This window comes from Gilbertella persicaria (genome assembly GCF_025201335.1).
Source record: "Gilbertella persicaria strain CBS 190.32 chromosome Unknown B0P05scaffold_8, whole genome shotgun sequence".
Lineage (NCBI taxonomy): Eukaryota > Fungi > Mucoromycota > Mucoromycetes > Mucorales > Choanephoraceae > Gilbertella > Gilbertella persicaria.
In genome coordinates, this window is record NW_026251969.1 from 340,208 (window position 1) to 358,272 (window position 18,065).

An 18,065-nucleotide genomic window follows, 5' to 3' on the forward strand; every position below is an offset into this window, starting at 1 on the left:
GTTTTTTGGACAGGAACCACAACAACAGCAAAGAATGGGCATGGGCAACAATTTTGAATTCTCTGCCTTACAAAGAGAACTGGATGCTGTGCGTCAATTGCCTACAAATGGCTGGGCAAATGAATTCCAACGAAGCGGGCCTAAGCTTTGGGAATTGACACCTGGAGAAGAAGCTGCTATGGAAAAGGCATTTATGGAAAGCAAAGCAGCTGCGGGACAAAATGCGTCAGGTAAGAATACACGCAAGTATCTTATAGTGACACGGAAATAGCATGGAGAGAGGAATTTATGAATCATCCTGAAGTTCACAATATGAATCCAGCACAATTGGCTGAATTTGAGACAGCTTTCCAAAAGCATTTTGACTGGGCCAACGAGTTTGATCTTGCACAAAACAAGGGTAAAGGGCGTCTTGAGCCTAATGCTTCTTGGGAAGAACAGTTTGCTGCATTTGATCAACCAAGCGAAGAAGAAATGGCTCGTCAGGTGGAGGAAGCTGCTGCTGCTCAAGATCCTTCTTTCGGTGAATTTGAACATGTATGGCAAAACATTCGTGACCAAATGGCTGAAGACAATGACTGGGAAGACGAGTTTGGTAACTTTGGCCAAGGCAATACTATCTATAAACCCGACTTGGGCGAATATGTGTTTGAAGTCAACAATCCTTACTTGAGCCATCCCGATCCTATGGCAGAAGGTCTAAAATTATTGGATCAAGGAGGTTCTTTAAGTGATGCTGCCATGGCATTTGAAGCTGTGGTTCAAAAAGACCCCCATAACTCAGAGGCTTGGATGCACCTTGGTAATGCTCAAGCTCAAAATGAAAAAGAAGAACCTGCTATTCGTGCTCTTGAACGTGCTATTGAAGCCGATCCTGGAAATTTACAAGCCTTAATGTCTTTGGCTGTAAGCTATACCAATGAATCTTATGATCATGCTGCTTATCAAACGCTGGAACGTTGGATTACGCAAAAATACCCTGAGATTGTGGGCAAAATGCGCTTGCCTGAAGCTGCTTCTCCTTTTGAACTTCATGATAGAGTCACTGATTTGTTCTTGACTGCTGCAAGACAAGCTCCTGATGGTCAGTTGATGGATCCTGATGTTCAAGTTGGTTTGGGTGTGTTGTTTTATGGTAGTGGTGATTTAGATAAAGCTATCGATTGTTTCTTTACTGCCTTGAAGGGCCGTCCTAATGTAAGTTCATATAAATCACTTTTTGTTAGCTTAATTTTTTTTCTGATAGGATTACTTGTTGTGGAATCGTATGGGTGCTACATTGGCCAACAATGGTCGTTCAGAAGAAGCTATTGATGCATACCACAAGGCACTTGAATTACGCCCATCATTTGTTCGTGCTAGATATAACATTGGTGTCAGTTGTGTTAATATTGGTTGTTATAAAGAAGCTGCTGAACACATCTTAACTGCACTTTCAATGCACAAGCGTGGTCATGGGGATTCAGAAGAAGGTGTTAATGTGTCAAACAACTCTTGGGAAATGTTAAGAAAGGCTTTCATTATGATGGTAACAATATCTCGTCATATAGGATTGAATTAACGTTTTTCTATAGGATCGTCGTGACTTGGCTGACAAGGCAGTTGTAGGAGCTGACTTAAACCAATTCCGTCCAGAATTTGAATTCTAATGCATTTCAATCTTTAATGTATTTTGTTTCTTCATGAAACAGTAATGTGTATTTTTATTGTTTTATATATATATATAAAAAGAACAAAAAAGAATGTAACTTTGTATCCGAGGATATATGGTAGGCTATTAAAATTTTTCACAAGCATGTTATTTGATTTTCGGCTCAAGAAAAGCGGGGGATTATGGATTTGTACCAAATTAGCTCCACTCTAAAGAAACGCAAGATATTCTATGACTGAACCTAGTTTTCTCTTTCTGTTTTTTTCTTGCCTTTCTCTAATATATATCAAAGAAAGGAACAAAAGAAAAGACAAGTATGACATGGAGTAAAATAACCCTAAGAATTGCTTGTTGTTTTTGGTGCTAGACTTTTTGTTTTTGGGAGCTCGAATTAGTCACGATGAAGAGTAGTACAAACTTTCATCTGATTATGATTGCGTCTTTGTATCACCATTCTCCCAAACTTTCACAAATAGACTGAAAATGTGGGTTGATCTAAAGTTTACTAACCATTTGAAAAAAAAAACGATACTTTTGTCTTGGACAAAAAAAACCATAGATAGGAGGATAGTATCTTGTTCTTTTTTAGATCGATGAGTTCCTGGCTGCTACTAAAATAAACATAGAGAGTAAAATTTACCGTGCTTTTCTTTGTTTTCTTTTTTAATTAGCGCAGATAACCAGATTGTCTGCCTTGAAACTCAAAAGAAAGACTGTCAAAACGATAATTAAAACCTTGTTCATCATTGAATAAAGAGGCCCGAAAAGATGCAGTTTAATTATATAGCTCACAACAGTGTTAATGAAGCCAGTAGACAAACTCTCAACGTATAGGAGACTTACCGCTCTACTAAAGATATTCAACTTGACTCTTGAAGAATCAAATACTAAGACAATATTAGAAAGTCTGCAGGGGACGGGGAGAGAATAACAATATCTCTTTCAAATATGCATGCATGCGAATCAATGAAACATTATTTAGAACCAAACGATTGACAACTATCTACAAGGCCTTGTTTGAGAGAAAATAAGGTGCTTTGTTACCATACATTCAACACTTTCTCCTTTATCTGTCGGATGATCAATTCACGAAAAAAAATATATAAAGAGTTTTTTTTTGCGTCTATGGGCTCAGCTCCGAACAAGTTTTTTTCTTTTATCAGATCTTTCTGATTGTTACACGACATCTTATTTTTTATCTTCGTCTTCATCCCGTTTTTTGTTTTGTTTTCTTTTTCCCTTCTTCCTTTTTATTTTAGTCTTTTTATTAACATGTCTAAAGCCAACCACTATAACTACATTCCAGCTTGTTCTGCTGTCGCTTCTACTTCAAGGTATAAAATCTATTTTTTTTTTACCCACACACAAACAACAGTTGAACCAGGGTGGAAAAAAAATCTTTATCTGATTTGTGATATCTAATCTGATCTTTCTCCCTTGTAGTTGTTATACTCTATTCAACCGCCAACATCCTATTCATGCTCGTATCAGTACAAACAATGAAAGGGGTAAATAAAGAAAAAAATCCCCAAACATACTTTGTATTCAACTTCATTTTCTTAGATCGTCGACCAATTGACCCTCCTCCCATTATTCAAATTAAGCTAAACAACGCAACTTCTCAACAAATTGAGTAAGTTTTTTGATTTGATCAAATTTATCTTATTTTTTTTTTTGATAAAATAGTACTTTTCATCAAAGCTCATTCTTCTACATGTGTGCCAACTTGGCTCATCCTTATGATGATAATGAGATTTATACACCCACCCATAATGCTCTTTCTGGTCAAACAGTTTCTAGTATGTATAAACTCAAAGACATCAATAATAATGGTAAGTATACACCGTAAATACAGACTCATGCCTAACAAGCAACTAGATGGCGCCTTTTTCATTTTCGGTGATCTCTCTGTTAAGGTAGAAGGCCATTTTCGATTAAAGCTATCTCTGTTTGAAATTACTTGCACTGGTGCAGTCTGTCTTCAATCTGTCTTTACAAGCCCATTTATCGTGTATCCTGCAAAAAAGTTTCCCGGTGCACTTGATTCTACCTTTTTATCAAGATCTTTTTCGGACCAGGGTGCTCGTATCAAGATTCGCAAAGAAAACAGACAGGCGTAAGTTTGTTATACATCAACTATCATAACTCAGTCTATTAACCTCATTCTCTAGACCATCCAATCCACGTAAGCGAAAAGTTGAAATTCAAACAGAGTTGACTGTGTGCCTTGAAAGAAGGGGCAGTATCACAAGCAGTGGTACAAATGAAAGCAATAATAGTAGCCAAGGAAGCCCTGTCACATCTCATTCTACATATCCTCGTATTGTTTCTCTGCCACCGTTGTCTCCTCCTGCATGCGATAGTCAATTCTTATCATTCCAATACATGTATCCTGAATCTACTATCAAGTTGCCTCCTCTTCGTAGTTTTTTATTGTTTGAGAACAAGCGACACAAGATTGAACAAGATGCTGCTGCTGCCATGATGCAACTTTCGCATCAACCTAGAAGACATAACCTAATTCATTTGAATTAAGCCCTATTTATTTATATAGAATACTTGTAATATTTTTTTATACGCGCATATACTCCATACATATATATATACACGACTCGCACTGTCATACTTAATTCTTGTATATTTTCCTCATAACATTTGTTCCATTGCATACAGCCTAATAAACTTTTTGCTAATTTGATATCAAGCAGTGTAACAACATGGATAGCCCTATCTTTTAAGGTATTTATGGATAAAAATGGCTACTATATTGATTTACTATGAGTAAGCCATTACATTTGATCAAATGCCGTAGTCCTATCAATTGGAACACGACCATATATTGTACGCTTGTCTATGCATTATCATTGTTACAATAGTTTAATTCGATCAAGTAACATAAGTATTACCATAATAGGTAAGACACAAACCATATAAAAATACGTCTTTTGTTTATGCACTTGCTATCCTTATCCTTATCTTTTCTTTCTTTCTTTCTCTTTCTTTATTGAAAATGGCTGTGCCAATGTCAAACTATGTTTGGTTGATTAGCGGGTTCTTTATGGGCATGTTCTTCATGTACAACATTATTCCTATGCGAATGAACCAACATCACACTCGCCATTTGCAACCAAGACAGTCTGTCAATAATGTCCTTCAATTTGGCAACCCAGGTTAGTAAGGAAAGGAGAAACTGCTTGTCATACTTACGATGATTTCATAGGCCCTGTCGTTGATTTATTAGAAAGAACTGCATACACAGCTTCTTATAACCGTAAGGATCGTATTCCTTACTGGGTTGGTGAACACCTCACGAAAGACGGTCTCCAAAAAGGTTCTGGTGTTGACCGTGACAATTCTAATTTCAAGCCTGATACTTCTTTACCTACCATGTTCCAAGTGGTTACTACTGACTATACTAACAGTGGCTATGATCGTGGTCATATGGCTCCTGCAGGTGACGCTGTTGCTACTCAATCCGGCATGGACGAAACTTTCTTGCTCTCGAACATTGCACCTCAAGTAGGCGAAGGCTTTAATAGACAATGTAAGCATCAGCTTGTTCCATAGAGCCGAGTGCTAACATATGCATAGACTGGGCTTATTTAGAAGCATTCTGTCGTGACTTGACAAACAGCTACAATGATGTCTATGTCTACACAGGTCCCTTATTCTTGCCTCAATCAACGACAAGCACTAATGCTGCATTTGCACTTGCTAATCTTCAAATCAATAACCAAGGCGAAATCATAAGTAACGTTACCTCAAGCAAAAAGAGAGCTACCAAACAAAACTACAAGATGGAATATACTGTCATTGGTGCTAATAGTCCTACTGTTGCTGTTCCTACTCATTTCTATAAGATTATTTTAATCCCTCAAGGCAGTAGTTATATTGCAGGTGCCTTTGTATTGCCCAATCAATCCATTACTAAATCAACTCCTTTGACTCAATTCCAAGTTCAAATTGATGCTATTGAAAAGTCATCTGGCTTACAGTTCTTTTCTAAACTTGATAGATCCAAGTTTTCTGACTTGTGTAAAGCAGTTCAATGTACTGTTTAAATAAAAATGAGCAATCACGTACTATTTAAACGCGCTTATTTCTCTGTGTCTTTGCATAGTTTTTTTTTTTTTTTTTGTTATTATGAATATCGAATCTAGATTGCAAGAGTGCATCAACTTCCCTCAACAAAAAGAAAAACTGGATGGGTTTAAAAGTGTATTAGAAGACATCTTGTCTAGTTCGAATCATGTTCAACAATTACAAGACTATATAGAAGCTGTCCTGGACGAGCAAGTGGGTCTTGTTATTGCACGTCAACTATTGTCTGAATTCATTGCTTTGTTTGATGAGAAAATCACAGATCATGATGTTCAAAAGCAATTGTTGTTGTTTGCTATTGAGCATGCTCAACCTCGCGCTGTTAGTTTTGAAGAATCGGTAGGGAATCTATTCTTCTGCTGTCTAATATAAGCTTACTGATATATAACCCATAGTTATCTTTATTAAGAGAGAAATTAGCAAGTGTATATGAAGCAGAAGATGAGTATTTAGAGGCAGCAAAGACATTACAAGGTATTCCCTTGGACTCTGGTCATAGGCAAGTGAAGCATAATGCATCAAGATATCATAATTAAACTTTTAGCAGAGCTATTTCAGATGATTACAAATTACAAGTGTATGTTCGTATTGTCAAGCTATTATTGGAAGAAGAAGAAGCTGTTCAAGCAGAAGCTTACTTAAACCGTGCTGCCTTATTAATCCCTAACTCGAATGATCCCTTATTGAACTTGACATTCAAACTATCCCAGGCTCGCATTCTGGATGCTAAACGTAGATTCTTGGAAGCCTGTTCAAAATACCATGAATTGAGTTATGTCAGTCAAGTTGAAGAAGACGAGCGTATTCTTTGCTTGTAAGTGTCTTCTATGTCAATAATGGATGTTAACCTATAGCAGAACTGCTGCTGTGCAATGTGCTGTGTTGGCAGGTGCAGGACCCCAACGTTCTCGTAGCTTGGCCACACTTTACAAGGACGAGAGGACACATCATTTGCCTTTTTTTTCCATCTTGGAAAAGACATATTTAGAACGAGTTATTCGACCTAACGAAGTCTCGGAATTTGTAGCCACATTACGCTCACATCATTTAGCACGATTGGCAGACAATACGACTGTCTTTGATCGTGCTATCATTGAACACAACTTGCTCTCTGCTTCTAAAATTTACAACAATATTGCTATTGATGAATTAGCTGCCTTATTGAATGTGTCGCCTGAACAAGCAGAACAAGTAGCGGCTCGTATGATCAGTGAGAACAGAATGGTGGGCAGTATTGATCAATTAGATCGCTTAATATCATTTGAATCAGGCGGTGCTGCAAGAGAAGAACAGACGGCAGATTTATTCTCAGTCGGTTCTGGTCAAGCAAGTATTCGTGTTGAACAAAGTATGCTTGAAATCATGAAATGGGATACAGCTATTCAGTCTCTTTGTCAAGATATTGATGCTGTTATTACCAAAGTAAAAGCTAAACACCCAGATTATATGGTATCTCAATGAATATATAAAACATCTTTTTTTTATTACAGAAGGGGGGTATGATTATAAATTAGGCTCTGTTCTGAAGAATGTTTTCAATACATGCGTTAATGTAATCTTTTCGAGATGCCATCGACACGCCAAAGATAGTTTGAAGTTCTTCACGTACTTGTTTCTTGGTCACTTTGGTGAGATCAGCTGTGCTTAGAATACGTTGCACTTGGAACATGATTTCTTCGTTCTTTGGACCAGTGTTATCACCCATAGTAAATCCATCCATCATAATGGAATTACTGCTATTGAATTGGGATTGTTGCATTGGGATGTATTGTCCAGGTTGATTATTGAATGAGGCAGGTGCAAAAGAGGCCATGGAACGGCTTGAGTTCATAGGAAGCATGTTGGTACTATTGGCATACTGCATCATGGGCATAGAGGCAGAGGAAGGCATCACCATGCTTTGATGGTCATTGAAGTTAGTACTCATACGACCTTGTTGCATGCCTTGTGAGTAGACACTCATGTTATCTTGCATCAAAGGCATATGTTGGCTATACACAACAGAAGCAGCACCAGGAGCCACGTTGGGATTCATGCGACTAGCACTACGACCACTTTGACGACTAGCATGCGTGTATCCACTACTGCTTCCTTGAGACATGTTATCACTCCAATGATCTTCAGCCAGCAAAGCTTGTTCGTATTCAGACCATTTCATGGTAGGAATAGACTTGGGATCAAAAGCGCCTTCATCAGCAGCCACAGCGTATTTCTTACCTTTGTCACCAACGACCACACGGGTGTTACCCCATGAGAAATCATCAAAGTGCCAGTATGAATAAACAGGAATATAGAAAGAAAAGACGGGAAGAGCAAGAATAGACACAAGCATCCAGGCAATGAATTCCCAACGTCCCTTCATAATAAAGATCATAGCTTGAAGACCATAAGTACCAGCAATAGTGGCAATAGTAATAATGGGTACCGTATCATCCAATGTAGCCAAAGTGTAAATCAAATAACCCAGATAACCCATAACAGCAGGCATCACTAAAGTACTGATCAAATCCAGCATGACGACGAAACGCATGGAGAAACAACAGAAACCACAAAGACGAGGCAAGAAGACTAACTCACCCAAGTTGTGAACAGTAGAGTTAATCCAACGACGGCGCTGAGAAATCAACACACTCCAGAGGTCAGGAGCGTTGGTCATACAGTGAGCATCAGGGTTAAATTTGGTCTTGAAATCAGGGAAGTGCTTTAACAAAAGGGTGGTCAAATAACGATCTTCACCCAAATGAAGCAAGTTCTTCTTATGCAAAGTGTCAACAACATTCACAGAGTAGTCTGAGATAATTTCATTCGAGACAAACAAAGCACGCTTTCCATCCACAGTACGGACACGGTACATAGTGAAACAACCAGGCAAACAACTGACAGTAGAGAACAAGGATTCAAATGCCTTAATAAGATGGTGAGAAATAAAGTATTCGTACACTTGAATCATTGTAACCCAAGTATCTTTCTCGTTAGACAAGGTAGTTTCACCACAAATACCAATGATTCTGCTGTCATGAACTGTACTTGAGACAAGATAATTTAGACCATCACGCATAACTTCTGTATCAGCGTCCACCATGAGTACAAACTCATAGAATTCAGGACTTACACCAATCACATTCTTCATTTGGTGATAGATTTCAAGTTGAAGTGGGTTCATAGGGGCATCGTAATGTACACGGTTCAAGAATTGCATCAACACCAATTGAGAATCACGCTTACCACGGTTACCAGGCTTTTGGCGTTCTCGAGGATTACCACACTTGGCAACAACGATATAGGGTACAACATGACCAGCAACTTCATAAAGACCAGAATAAATTTTACCCATGTTGTGTTGCTTATTGCCATCACCCACAGAGATAAATGATAATGGTTCAGGGTCTACTTGAGCATCCACACCCAAGATATTAAGCACAATACGAGGTGTAGGCAAATCGTTACCACTACCGACAATCATACCATCACAAATGACAAACAAGAGCTTGCGTTTATCATCATAGTCCAATACAGAAAGTGAGTCAATTGTCTTTCGGAGTGAATCTTCGTCTTCAGTATAACATGTCACTTGACAGATAACAAACTTGTCATGCTCTTCAGGTGCACGCTTACCACCAATACGAACAGCAGCCAAAGACTTAAATACGATTACAGAAGCCATGAGAATAGTAACAATCAAAAGCAAGTAGGTTGAGAATTGACACTTGGGAGAGTTTCTTGTATCAACATAACCCACAAAAAACAAGTTACGAAGACAAACAAGTTCACGTTGACGAGAAGCAGCGTCCATATCAAGATTGTTGAAATCGCTTGTAATATCTGAACCTGATTTTTGTCTGAAGAGATCGACTACGGATTGTGACATGAAATCAGTACTGATGCCTGAAGGAATAGCTTCACCGGAAGGACCTCTCAAGTATCGACCACCCATATTGTAAGCAGTCAAATCATAGATACGGTCATCAATAACAGCCCACATACGCAATGACTGAATACCGTTGATAGTAGTAGAACTCTTGGCTTGATCAGAGATAGCCTTCCATTCATAACCCATATGGCCAACTTTGTAGTTTTTACGTAATAAAGTCATTTGGTCATAGTACCAATTAGGATTATAGCTGTCTGAGTTGTATCTAAAGTCATGGTATTGACCATTACTGTCTGTCAAGTTGACTTGGTAATCGTAGCTGACATAAGGAGAGATGGCAGTGCCGTCTGCATTTTGACAAAGAGCAGAGACTTGAACAGGGAACAAATCAGTAGCGTCTTTACCAGCATAACTCAATACAGAAGATTGAGGCACAAGATTAGCAGGATAATGATGGGGAGCAAAATTGCCCAAGTCAAACACTTCACCACGAATAGCCACATATTTGTTTGTCGCATCTGTACCATGACCTTGAAGTTCAGAAGCAGAAAACACATGCTGCTTGGGACAGACAATTTCACTAAAGAAGACCAAGAACCAGATAACAAAAGCACACATCAAGAAGATAAGCATACATAAAGTGACTTTTTCTCTCCAAGCAATACGCACATCTTTACGCTTCATACGACCGCACCAAATCATGAATTTGGAAGGAATCCACCAAGTACAAAAATATACAAAGTAAAGCCAACGTTTACGGCCTGGCGTCATTTTTGCTTCGTCTTCTTCTGTTTCGTCCAAGTTTTCAATGATGGGTTCTTGTGGTGGCATCAAGTCAAGCCCATTTTTCATATCACTGCCTGTTGTAGAGTAAGCATAGGATTCAGAGCCATAGTAGGAGCCTTCGTTTTCTACATAATGACCTGATTCATCTTCAGAATAGTATGAACCTTGATCATCGTGAGCATAGTGTTGTGTAGGTAGAGGAAGACCGACTGCTGCTGCTGTGGCTGCAAATGGATGTGATGCATCACGTACACTAGCAGTATCTTTGGCTTGTCTTTGTTGTGTCTTTTCAAATGATCTAAGCTGGTCTTCTAATTCGCGCCATGCTACAGCATTCAAGAACACCTATCATTTCTATAAATAAAATGTGGCTTCTCTATTTTTTCCTTACCTTGCTTTGGGATATGCACATCATGTCTGATTGCCAATTCATTAAGTCTGCGGCTGCTTCACATTGTGAGCGAGCGAGCCGAGAAGTATCCAACTGAGCAAACAAGTGAGCATAGCGGTCCAAGAACTCCTGATGTCCATACGATTCAACGTATTGAGTTGTAGGCAATTGTACAATGGAGCCAAGCTTCATTTGCTCTAATTGAGATTCAACAAATTTAGTATCAAACAGGTTCTTAGAGAATCCGGTAGCAGGATTTTTAGGTAAAATACAAAAGACTGTCCATAGCTTGACTTCTTCAAATGACTGAATAAGTTCATCAAGAGCAGATTGAATTTGTTGAAGTACTGTTGTTGTTGGAGTAATTGCTATGTCTTTCTTTTCATCATTATTGTTTCCTTCTTTTCTACGAGTAGAACGACGTTGTGAAGGTGCACGCATTGGTTTGGCTGATTGTTGAGCACCAACCATAGCAGAGTGTTTAGGATGATTTTCAATCTTGACGTTAGCAAACAAGTCAACAATGAATGTATTCCAAGAAGGCTGAACATCCATACCGCCCTTAAAGAGAGAGACAAAATCGACTGATATCTGGCTGTTGTTTTCATCGATAAAACCTTCAGTTGAGTATTGAACAGGAGAGTTACCACTGTAATGGTTGATGACGAATCTGCGTGAGTTGGTATCAGTGTTTTTGACTGAGAATGCAGCATGCGTAGAATTGAACTTGACAAGAGAGTCCATGATGTTAGCGTCAGTGTAGGCACGCTTAGACACATCTGTCATTGTGTTGATCAAGTCGCAAACACCCTTAGGACGGTTCAAAAGATCGATACAGTTGTCATCTAGGGAGAATTCTGGAACTGGCAAACCTTCTGCCCGGAATAGTTCAGCTTCGGTCTGGAACATGGTCTGATCAAGATAGTGTTGAATGCGCTCATTACTCAAATTGAGGCAGAGTTGATCGAATCCGGCAACAACATTGTCTGAAGTCTGTAATGCTGGGAAGTCCAAGATGCCAATAAAACTGTTGAATTCTTCTACACATGTCTTGCTATTGATACGCTCAACAATCCAAGAAAACAAGAGTGAGTACAATGTTTGACAGAGATTATCGCGTTGAAGAGCAGCTTGTTCAGCATTCAAAATCAAGGTAGTAAAGTCCTTGCGAATCATAGTTGTCTTAAATGTTAGTACATTTTCTAATGCTCGAGGATCTAAGCCTAAAAAGTCGGCTACAATATCGAGTTGTTCGGTATTCTTGACGAAAGCAGCCTCTTGTGTTCCCGTGCCGACTGGGTCAACGAAAACTAAATTACCGAGATGAAGAATAGTAGCAAGCAGCTGGACAATACGACCAATATGCTCTTTTCTGAATCCACCTGCCTTGAGTGAAGACTTGAGTTGCTCAAAATGAGATGCATCATCAGCTTGTACTGTGCGTTTCTTGTACTTTGCTAAATATGGATATGAAGAAGGATCTGGACTAATCAGTTGTAGCGCTGTTCTTTCTTCTGGAGATACACCAGCCAGTAAATAATAAAACACATCGAAGTTGCCATCAGAGGCTGAGGGGGATGAATGACCTGTAACACGGGACTTTTCCAATAAGTAATGCAATGTTTTGGCACCGACCATTCGTCCTCTTTCGTTAAATTGAATTTCTCCATAATAACCAAAGCGAGAGCCAGACAAGTTATCTTGTACTTGACATTGTCCGAATGCTTCCAATATCTTTTGTGATTCTATGATTTGTGTCTGTACTTTGGATTCTTTGCGATGGCTACTTAGTCGTACCAAGTGTCGGATAGTTAATTTACGGATTTCGGACTTTCCGCTACTGGATTCACCACTAGAAAGAAATAACAGATAAGAAGGGGGGGATGACAAAAGCTTAATTCATACCGTAAAACAATATTTTGATCGCTTCCAGTTCTTCTCATATGGAAATAGACACGGTTTACCAAGTCAAACAAGTGAGGATCCATTAAGGAAGCCTGTAATTGATTATTACTTCCTGATGCATCCTTGTAAGCAGCCACATATTCTAAACTGGTTTGATCGTCGTTAATAGCAAGCTCTTTAAGAGGATTGACTGCGACAATATGACGGGAACCAATGTTTGTGTAAATCTTGAAGGTGTCATAGCGTGTACTTAGACAGGCTGCAATCGATGCATTTGTTGGGTTTGGTAAAGTAGTCAAGTCGGTTCGAGAAGCCGAATCCTTTGCTTGATTTTTTTTCAATTTTCCCATTTTTCAGGTTAATAAAAAATAGGATTGAAAAAAGAAAGAAAGAAAGAGATGAAAATAAATGCCAATAAAAAAAAATTATCTTTCTCCCTTCTTCTCGACTTGTGTATCGGTAACACAGCAAGAGCAAAAAGATAAAAATAGTAACATCTCTTTATTTTACTATTGTTATTAACAAAATTTACTTTCTTTATCTACCAGTTATGATACAGTAACGCAATGCAAATAATAATAAAAATAATAATGAAAAAAAAAATTATAGAATTCTTTGTGCCTTTTTATCTTCCCTAAAAAAGTGTTGCAGTGTAAATTGATATAGTGGGGGGCTGGTATCAAAAATCAAATCAAATTTAAATAAAGTGTTTCATTCTCCGCGTAATTTGTCTCAATCATCTCTTTACATTAATGATGTTTGCAGTGTCTTGCAGATCGACACAATGACTTCTTGTAGTGGCAATGAGTCATATCATCGACTTCAGAAACCACTGAGCAGGTAGATTGTGAATGTTTGAGAGTGTTACTGCAAGGTTTGATTGACGAATAACAATGACGATGATGGCAGCATTTTGATCTACATCGATGCCTTTTTCGACAAAAGGGTTTTTCTTGTATTTTGTCTTCTCTTTCTTTCGTTTTATTTTCTGAGTTACTTATTGGACAAAGTGTATTCCACTTATTTTCGTCTATTTCAGGTATATTTTCTTTTGAAAACCTGCTTAAATCAGGAACAGAATAGGATGATCGTCGCAGCTGCATATCTTGTAACTCTCGCTTTAATTTGAGAGGTATATCCACTACCTTGATTTTGGGATCACTCGCCAATGTGCTTGAAGAAGAGTTCATGATAATGTCTTCAATACTTGCAAGCTTTTCCTTGTCTGTCAAAGATACAGGTGAAAGTGGTCTTTCCAGTACTTCTTTCTTGTTTTTGGATTCATCTATCGCCAAATGATGTGACTCAGGAGGTGGCGTGCGACATCTATGTAATGCGATCGATTTGCAACTGTCATTTGAGTGATAACTACAATGATGATGACGGTGCTGTTGATGATGATGGTGGTGGTGATGATGATGTTTTCGATATTTTTCTACAGGCAGACGTTTATACAATGGCTTCGAAGTCAAATGATGCTTTCCTGCTTCGTATTCTAAGGAGGAAGACATAATAGAATCTAGTATAGCTTGATTGATGTTGTTTTGTTCTTGCTGTTGTTTTTGTTGAAGATGAAGCTGTTGCAGTTTTTGTTGTTGTAAACGTTGTTGCTCTTCAAGTTGATGCTGTTTCAGCTCAATTTGCTGCTGAATTTGTTGCTGTTGCATCTGCTGCTGTTCCTGTTGCTGTTGCTGTTGCTGTAACAAAATCTGTTGCTGCTGCTGAAGAGAACGTGTAGGAAACCCAGGATAAGCAGAAACAGATCGATTTAATGCAAAGCGAGGCAAAGATGGTATATCTTCTTCATTTTCTTGTATTGGAAGTGACGATAGAGCAGGCTGATGATATGAGTGTTGAAGAGAATGAAAACGTCTAGTATTACTCAAGCTAACATCAGATTGTGTCTATGTAGAATGAGTAAATAAAAAAAAAGAGAAAACAAGTGCATAAGAAAGAGGATTATTACCTGAATAGGAGCATTGAATATGTCAAAAGAACAATTCTCGTTTTTTATGGTCACCGATGGCTTCATGAACATATTGCATGACTGAGATTGAACCATATTTTTCTGTGGCCTATTTTTACTTCCATCAGCAATGTGGCTGAATCGGTCTGTTGTCGCACCAGCAATAATAGGCATAGAGGGTGAACTCAAATTACGGTCCATAAAGGGGGAAGACGAAGATCTGCGTGCTTCTTGGCGATGCCTTTCCTTCATTCGGTCCATTAAAGTCTTTGAACTTGGTTGAACAGGTTCATTTGAAGTATCAGAAGCAGAAGAAGAAGAAAGAGGCATGGGTGAAGGCTTATTGTTGACAGGTGCAGAGTGTCTCTTGACTTGATTTCGCATTAATCTTGAGCCAAGAATATAATTATCTTCCTTTTCTTCTTTTTCTTCTTCTTCATCGGCGTCACCGGTATGTTCATCACGATTATTCAAATTATTAGTATGGTTTTCTTGTTGCAACTCTAGTTTCTTGTTCTCTTGGTGCTGGAATGTTGGTTTTTTAATGCTTGAGAAATGAAGGAGAGGCTTCTGTTGCCCTGTTGCAGATTCTAGCTCAAAAGATGCTGCAGGGTTGTTGGTGGCAGATTTGACTGTTTCTTCTAAAAGTGTGTCAAATTGTAATAATGGTCGAATAACTTTTGGATTTGTCGTGCTAGACGGCATAGGCTTTGAGCTTGCGTCTTTTGAGGACCCCAATTCATTCATAATATCATCCATTAAACTTGTATCTGGCACCTTTGAAAATGTTTGACTTTTAGACAGTGTAGGGGATGACAAGGAAAGATATTTTTCATTGTAAACAGGCAAAGAAGGGATTTCTACCTCGGATTGGATAAAAGTAGAAGGATAATCAGAAGATTGCTTTTTGCTTTTTCTTCTAAAGTTTAAAAGGCCCATTTGGTAAAGAAAAGAAGAGAATAAAAAGCAATGTGAAAGAGTAAGGGATCGAAAGGAAGCTTTTTAAAATTGTTATATGCAGCCAGACCATTTATCCATCAGGGTGTTGCTTGTATACCTTTTATGCTCATTTTCTCCTGAAGCACATGAAATTCCTCTTTCAAACAAGCGACTCACCAGTGTATTTTGATATGCATGTATACTGCAAAAGATTATCATTGCAAGGGAATCCTTTTTTTTTCTTGATACATGTCAAAACTTTTCACCTCCTCCTTTCCTTCTTTTCTCTTTACTGTTTCTCCTTTCCTTGCTCTTGTTCCCCTTTAGAAATATCATCTTATTATCCAATGCCCTCAATTCAATCTTGAACAATAAAAACAGACGCCACCGTCCTTATTTTTTCTTTGATTTCTTGTATATATGATTAAACATAGTTTAAAGTTAAAGAAAAAAAAGGTTTGCCACGCAGGGCATCAAGCAATTTTGAATAAAATTAGCATTAATCATCACTGGCGTAAAAAAGGAGAAAATAGCTTGCGAATTCAAAAAGCAATTGCAAGTACGGCTACATTGCCTAAAACATCAAGGTACCGACTATCGCCACGCTTTTGGGTTTACATATCAACCAACATGACCATGTCATCTCCTTTACTATTCAAATGATTTTGGTTACGTCTTCTATACATAGTACATGCAGTGTAATGCTCTGCCTATCACTAAAGAAGCCTATATCTAGACTTTGTGACATGGAATGATGCAATTGCATAAAAAATGAGATAAACTAACATTTATTCAAATTATAGCATATTAATTAATCAGACTCTTCTTCGGAGGACTCTTCTTCAGATGCATTTTCAAGCCATTCCAGGAAAGGAGCAGCAGCCTTTTTAATTTCTTTGGAGACATCACGATCAACATAACGCTTAGATGGCTTCTCACCCCATTTGAGGAAGACTTCATCTTCAATAATATCCAAATCATAAACCTTCATCAAAATGGTAGGTACCTTTTTCAAAAGAGAATCCTTGTAGTCCATACCAACAAGACGCTCAATACCACCTAATGTAGCCTTTTGAGACTTTTCATCAATAACAAATTTTTGAAGTAACTTAGCACGCTTAGGAATCTGGCTCACAATGTTTTCATCAAAGAGACCTTGAATTAACACCTGACAGGCCTTGTATTTACCAAGGACACCCAATTCTTCAGCCTTTTCAAGAACTTCAGCATCAGAATGATTACCCTTGTTTTCCAAAAGCCAGACACCAAAGGATTCGTATTTGTTTTCACCGGCATCTTCATCTTCATCGTCACCAGCAAAAGCGCCAGAACCCTTGACGGAAAGTTCCTTCATACGTTGAGCAACAGCAGCTTCACTTGTATCTTCAGACCAGTCTTCAAGAGCTAACTTAGATTCCATGTTGAGACCAGCAGCTTGCTTTTGAATACGTTGAGAAATGATATCGTCATCTGAGCCATTACCATCGTTGTCAGCGGCATTGTTGGCATGATCGGCATCTTCACCGGTATTGTTGGCCTGGGCAGTAGCTGCCTTACGTTGTTTACGCACGTTTTTAGAGGCAACAGCAGGAGGGTTCTTGACAATAAAAGCAGAGAGCTTGTGACGCATATCAGCACCGTTTCTGGCACCACATGCTTTACAGTCCATCAAGATTTCATCATTCTTGATGATGATATCAGTTTCAGGGTTCTTGCAGGATTGACACAAGACGAATTTGTTGATGAAACCATCAAGTGTGTTTTGGAGTTTAGCAGCGTCATGATCACCGTTTACAATGTAACGTTCGTTTTTATCATCACATTTCACTTGGGCACCAAGTTCACAACCAAAGTATTTTGTAGGGTCTATATTAAATTTTGTTCAGAAGACTGTAGTATACCAATTGATAGAGTACTTACAGGAGGGAGGGCGAGACAAAGCGCGGGCAATTTCAGCCATGTTTGTAATGACAGTCTTGATACCATTACCTTTACCTTCAACCTATAAAGCCAGTGTTAGACAAGTTGAGGAGATTAAATTTTGTTACCTTTGCTGTGAGGCGAGGCATCTTGTAACGATAAAAGGAGTCTTGTACGTCACGTCTTACGTTAATAGCAGCCATATTGGATAGTTAATAAGTTCAGAATAATAGGATGTTAAAAAATAAAATGTTGCTTCTTTTTGACTTTAAAATGGTGTAATTGATGCTGCTCTATGCTTTCTTTCTCTTCGTTTATCAGCTTCCAATTCAATGACATATAAGTTTCTTACAACCTTCTTCTTTCTTTTTTTTTAGAATAAAAAGTGTGTATAGGGTAAACTACTTTTGTTTTTTTTTCAAATAGAAAGAAAAAAGGTGTAGAGGGTAGTTTTCTTCAAAAAGAAAAAGAATAGGAAAAATAAAAGCAAGGCTGCGGTCAAGGTACGGATAAAACTTTTTCGTGACTTGTCAAT

General features: G+C 38.3%; 7 protein-coding genes across 7 annotated transcripts; 4 read left to right on the forward strand and 3 right to left on the reverse strand.

The window, feature by feature from the left end:
• Positions 1 to 312: 312 nt before the first annotated feature.
• On the forward strand, positions 313 to 1,649 carry B0P05DRAFT_464757 (uncharacterized protein; the record flags this gene model as incomplete). Its single annotated transcript, XM_051574229.1, has 3 exons — positions 313 to 1,221; positions 1,247 to 1,528; positions 1,575 to 1,649. The coding sequence occupies 3 exons, from the start codon at positions 313 to 315 to the stop codon at positions 1,647 to 1,649; spliced, it is 1,266 nt and encodes a 421-aa protein (XP_051437592.1).
• Positions 1,650 to 3,365: 1,716 nt separating this feature from the next.
• B0P05DRAFT_464857 (velvet factor) lies at positions 3,366 to 3,771 on the forward strand (the record flags this gene model as incomplete). The annotated part of the gene is made up of 2 exons (XM_051574237.1): positions 3,366 to 3,483; positions 3,530 to 3,771. 2 exons carry the CDS (start codon positions 3,366 to 3,368, stop codon positions 3,769 to 3,771), a joined length of 360 nt encoding a protein of 119 aa, XP_051437593.1.
• Positions 3,772 to 4,623: 852 nt separating this feature from the next.
• On the forward strand, positions 4,624 to 5,750 carry B0P05DRAFT_530985 (uncharacterized protein). Its single transcript, XM_051576915.1, has 3 exons — positions 4,624 to 4,821; positions 4,872 to 5,195; positions 5,243 to 5,750. Exons 1-3 carry the CDS (start codon positions 4,662 to 4,664, stop codon positions 5,710 to 5,712), a joined length of 954 nt encoding a protein of 317 aa, XP_051437594.1. The 5' UTR covers positions 4,624 to 4,661; the 3' UTR covers positions 5,713 to 5,750.
• Positions 5,751 to 5,791: 41 nt separating this feature from the next.
• On the forward strand, positions 5,792 to 7,225 carry B0P05DRAFT_505547 (PCI domain-containing protein; the record flags this gene model as incomplete). The annotated part of the gene is made up of 4 exons (XM_051575518.1): positions 5,792 to 6,091; positions 6,148 to 6,251; positions 6,300 to 6,566; positions 6,610 to 7,225. The coding sequence occupies 4 exons, from the start codon at positions 5,795 to 5,797 to the stop codon at positions 7,211 to 7,213; spliced, it is 1,272 nt and encodes a 423-aa protein (XP_051437595.1). The 3' UTR covers positions 7,214 to 7,225.
• A 13-nt stretch (positions 7,226 to 7,238) lies between these two features.
• B0P05DRAFT_631263 (chitin synthase-domain-containing protein) lies at positions 7,239 to 13,055 on the reverse strand (the record flags this gene model as incomplete). The annotated part of the gene is made up of 3 exons (XM_051583494.1): positions 7,239 to 10,754; positions 10,801 to 12,652; positions 12,706 to 13,055. The coding sequence occupies 3 exons, from the start codon at positions 13,053 to 13,055 to the stop codon at positions 7,263 to 7,265; spliced, it is 5,694 nt and encodes a 1,897-aa protein (XP_051437596.1). The 3' UTR covers positions 7,239 to 7,262.
• A 145-nt stretch (positions 13,056 to 13,200) lies between these two features.
• Positions 13,201 to 15,962, reverse strand: B0P05DRAFT_353271 (uncharacterized protein). The gene is made up of 2 exons (XM_051573604.1): positions 14,672 to 15,962; positions 13,201 to 14,609 (listed from the first exon to the last, which is right to left on the reverse strand). Exons 1-2 carry the CDS (start codon positions 15,608 to 15,610, stop codon positions 13,455 to 13,457), a joined length of 2,094 nt encoding a protein of 697 aa, XP_051437597.1. The 5' UTR covers positions 15,611 to 15,962; the 3' UTR covers positions 13,201 to 13,454.
• Positions 15,963 to 16,316: 354 nt separating this feature from the next.
• On the reverse strand, positions 16,317 to 18,003 carry B0P05DRAFT_486456 (domain found in IF2B/IF5-domain-containing protein). The gene is made up of 3 exons (XM_051575263.1): positions 17,659 to 18,003; positions 17,531 to 17,612; positions 16,317 to 17,476 (listed from the first exon to the last, which is right to left on the reverse strand). Exons 1-3 carry the CDS (start codon positions 17,731 to 17,733, stop codon positions 16,422 to 16,424), a joined length of 1,212 nt encoding a protein of 403 aa, XP_051437598.1. The 5' UTR covers positions 17,734 to 18,003; the 3' UTR covers positions 16,317 to 16,421.
• Between the last annotated feature and the right edge of the window lie 62 nt (positions 18,004 to 18,065).

What these genes read in the sequence shown, in the direction of transcription:
- B0P05DRAFT_530985 (XM_051576915.1), top strand. Translation starts at nt 4,662, where the DNA reads ATGGCTGTGCCAATGTCAAACTATGTTTGGTTGATTAGCGGGTTCTTT. An exon ending in CCTTCAATTTGGCAACCCAG is followed by an intron (nt 4,822 to 4,871) that starts GTTAGTAAGGAA and finishes ATGATTTCATAG; the next exon opens with GCCCTGTCGTTGATTTATTA. An exon ending in CGAAGGCTTTAATAGACAAT is followed by an intron (nt 5,196 to 5,242) that starts GTAAGCATCAGC and finishes ACATATGCATAG; the next exon opens with ACTGGGCTTATTTAGAAGCA.
- B0P05DRAFT_353271 (XM_051573604.1), bottom strand. Translation starts at nt 15,610, where the DNA reads ATGGGCCTTTTAAACTTTAGAAGAAAAAGCAAAAAGCAATCTTCTGAT. An exon ending in TATTCAATGCTCCTATTCAG is followed by an intron (nt 14,610 to 14,671) that starts GTAATAATCCTC and finishes CATTCTACATAG; the next exon opens with ACACAATCTGATGTTAGCTT.
- B0P05DRAFT_486456 (XM_051575263.1), bottom strand. Translation starts at nt 17,733, where the DNA reads ATGGCTGCTATTAACGTAAGACGTGACGTACAAGACTCCTTTTATCGT. An exon ending in TGCCTCGCCTCACAGCAAAG is followed by an intron (nt 17,613 to 17,658) that starts GTAACAAAATTT and finishes CTGGCTTTATAG; the next exon opens with GTTGAAGGTAAAGGTAATGG. An exon ending in TTTGTCTCGCCCTCCCTCCT is followed by an intron (nt 17,477 to 17,530) that starts GTAAGTACTCTA and finishes AATTTAATATAG; the next exon opens with ACCCTACAAAATACTTTGGT.